This window comes from Neophocaena asiaeorientalis, unplaced genomic scaffold (genome assembly GCF_003031525.2).
Source record: "Neophocaena asiaeorientalis asiaeorientalis breed wild unplaced genomic scaffold, Neophocaena_asiaeorientalis_V1.1 scaffold424, whole genome shotgun sequence".
Classification (NCBI taxonomy): Eukaryota; Metazoa; Chordata; class Mammalia; order Artiodactyla; family Phocoenidae; genus Neophocaena; species Neophocaena asiaeorientalis.
In genome coordinates, this window is record NW_020174430.1 from 3509194 (window position 1) to 3512455 (window position 3262).

The 3262-nt window shown below is 61.5% G+C and overlaps 1 protein-coding gene across 1 annotated transcript in view; it reads right to left on the bottom strand.

Annotated features, from left to right (window-relative positions):
- The window catches only part of IGSF9B (immunoglobulin superfamily member 9B), a 42611-nt gene that overhangs the window by 11187 nt on the left and 28162 nt on the right, over positions 1 to 3262 (bottom strand). Inside the window, exons 16-18 of the mRNA XM_024756879.1 lie at positions 2056 to 2217; positions 1752 to 1797; positions 7 to 1189 (exon numbers count right to left, since the gene is read on the bottom strand). Coding sequence (XP_024612647.1) covers positions 7 to 1189; positions 1752 to 1797; positions 2056 to 2217 — 1391 coding nt within the window. The remainder of the gene's footprint in view (positions 1 to 6; positions 1190 to 1751; positions 1798 to 2055; positions 2218 to 3262) is intronic.

The following is a 3262-nucleotide window of genomic DNA, read 5'->3' on the forward strand; positions in this document are numbered from 1 at the left end:
CTCATACCACGGGGTGTCCAGGCCCAGCGCGCTGGGGCCGCCGTGCGCCCCCGGCTCGGCCGGCTCGGGGTAAGGCAACACGGGTATGCCCATGCCTTGGCTGGTGTGTCTCAGCTGTCCCTGGCTCACCAGAGGTTGCACAGGCCTGTCCTGCCACTTGGCGGCGGGGGGCACTGGGGCAGGGCCTCTGCTCGGCGCCTTGCCGGCCCAGCCCTTGGGCGCCTCCAAAGACAGGATGCCCGGGTAGGCTGCGGGCACCGGCAGGGAGGCGGGCGGCAGTCCTCGGGGGAGGCCGGCCGCAGGCTGCAGACTCTCAGCCACATCACACGGGTGCAGCTGGTGGGGGAACACCACGGCCGGGGTCTCCAGTCCCCCAAAGGGGAACTCTGGCCGGCCCCAGGGCTCTGGGGAGCGCCCACCAGTGGGCGTCTGAGTCAAGGGCAGCGTGCTGTTGGAAGCGTTCTCTCCGTTCTCCTCGGGGATGGCGGGGTGGCCGAAAGGCCCCTCGGTGTGCAGAGGTGGCGAGGACATGACAGAGCTCAGGGGGCTGCCCACCTCCGGCATGTAGAAGGGCGGCGGCTCCACCTCCCCAGGGCTGCTGCTGCTGAGGTACCCGTAATACTGGCCGTGGTGGAAGGGCCGGGGAGCGGGCGGCCTGGCTTGGCCAGTGGCCTGGAGCCGGCCCTCCAGGCCGCCAGGGCCCTCCAGGCTGCGGGGCTGGAACCGAGGGCTGTATGCTGGTGGTGGCAGGTAGGACTCCTGGCTGGATGACAGAGGGGTCAGCTGGGACTTGAGGGCAGCCACAGACGCGGGCACCAGCGGGTCTTCATTCTCCTCATCCGACTGGCGGAACTCAGGGTACATATCAGTCTCCTCCGCAAAGGGGAAGCCCTCAATGCGCCGAGCCTTCGCAGAGGGCTCCACCTCGGAGGGGTCCATCACAAAGCGGCCGTCGGGGCCCCTGCTGATGAGCTCGATGGGCGTGGTGGCCTCCGCCTCGGCCTCCGCCTTGGCCACGCTGTACTTCTTGCTGCTGATGGCCCTCTTGGTCTTCTTGTACAAGGACAGCTCCTTCTCCCGCACGGGGCTCAGCATCCTCTTGGCCGCCGGCTGGGTCTGGTCGTCGGAGGACTCGGACGGGGCACGCAGTGTGCGGATGCTCTCGGGGCTGACCTTGCCGGAGGACAAGCTGGGGACAGGGAGAGAGCAGGAGGCGTGAGGAAGCTCAGAGGACACTACTGCTTTCCGTCCTCCCTGCAAAGTGCCACACGCGCCTAGGAGGACGCCAGTGAGGAGGAGGAATGCTGGCGGGTGGCGTGTGCCGGCGTGAAATACTCTGGCCGACTCTCAACTCTCAACTGTCCAGGCGTGCGCCATCCACTTTCCAAATGGACACCTCGTTTCCGCGTTTATTCTGCCTGCTCCTATGTTTGCTACCTCTCTCCAGTCACACCTGCAACTTCACTCCCAGGTTGCTCAAGGAATGCAAGCTCATTTTAAGAGTAACTTAAACAAGGCATATTAAGAAGATACATCTGTTAGGACGGAAAAAAAATCAAAGAAATGAACAGCTCATCTACCATTTTGGGTCATCTACACTACTGCTCCCCCTATTAGTACGGACAACTTAAAATTACCGTGCAGATCAATTAAGGGAAAACAGCTTAGAAACACTGTCATGGGGCTGAGCGAGCCCTCCACCCTCCACCCCAGATGGCCGTACCCTGTCTCTCTGGGGCTAGACCACTTACGGAGACTCCAGGCTCTTCCTGCAGTGCGTGATGGAGAGTGGAGGGTCTGGAGGGAGAAAGAGGGGAGCCCGCTGAGGCCTGATGCCACACAGCCCTCCCCAGCTGTCAGCAGGGCCCAGACCAAAGCCCCGCAGGGAAGCAGCACCCTAGCACCTGGCACATCTGGGTCCAGGATCACGTGCCCCCACCGGGTCTGCCTCCACCCTCGTTTCGGTCCCAGCCGACTCTCCCACCATCAGAGCAAGTCCCATCGGCAGCTCTGCCCACGAGGTCCCAGTTTCCTTGTTTTCAAGGCGACACCTACCTTTCTTGCGCTTGAGCTTCCGCTTGCGCTGCCTGTTGACAAAGCAGGCCGCCAGGGTGCTGAACAGGATGGCCGCAGCCAGGAAGCATATGGTGGCCACGATTCCAGCCAGTACCGGCCGAGCCAGGCCATCGTCGGTCAGGTCCGGCTGCGGGAAGATGTCTGGGGGGACAGGGGGAGAGCACGGGTTAGACCCTCCCTCCCCAGGGCCCCAGGTGGTCCCCCACCTGTGTAGGAGAGACATCACTAAGGCTCTGCCCTAAAAATGAAGAGGTGGCGTGGCGGGAAGACGGAGAAGAGGGCGTTTACAGAGCCGAGGAATCACTACCTCGCTTGTGGAGAGGAAACACCATCTGTTATCTCTTCCCTGTGGGACGCCAGCTCTGTGATGGTCTGCGCTGGCCCAGCGCCTTACCAGCCACCCTCACCTACCAGCACGCTCTACACAGAACCCGTGACTAGCTGACTGGACACTGCAGGGGCCTAAGCGTCACGCGGGCATCGTGACTCCCACCAGCCTCCCTCTAGGACCAGGGCCCAGAGGGTGAAACTCTGCAGCAGCAGCGGGGCTGTCGCTGCAGAACGCAGGTGCCCCTTTCTGACCATCACGGTGCAGGGGGTCAGCATGTCCTGGACACCACAGGCACGTGCTGGCACGGACAGGGGCATCAAACAACGTCCTTGTTCTACAGGCAGAAGTGAGCCTCACTTGGTGCCCAGGTTCGCAGAGCTCAGAGTGACAGCCAACACTGGACCAGTCCACTGCGTTACATGTCACCTGACAGTTGTGTTAATAAGTGCTGCTCTACAGGCTCGTCAAAGGGGAAGCCTATGTATCTTGATACATTTGGCCAGAATCCATTGCCATGTCGATGACAGCGAGGGATTAAAACAATCCAGATCATGCTGGCTGGTTGAGTAGAAAATGAGGGCTCAGCCTTTGGAAGTGGGAGGCTTCAAGACAGGGAACGCCAAGGGAGCTGCATTCTTGTTTACCACGGGAACCTCCCGACTGCCGGGAACGAGACATAAAGCCACCGAACGCAGAACAGTTCGTGAGAGGCACCCCCAAACCCTCAAGTCCTCTCTTCTAGCTTGGCTGCAGCTCTCTTCCCTGGAGGGAAGCCAAGACAGAAGTACGCTCGTCTCTGCTGCTACAGCAGGCACCTCCGTGTAGAGAAAAACAGCCCCACAGTGCCTAGTATAC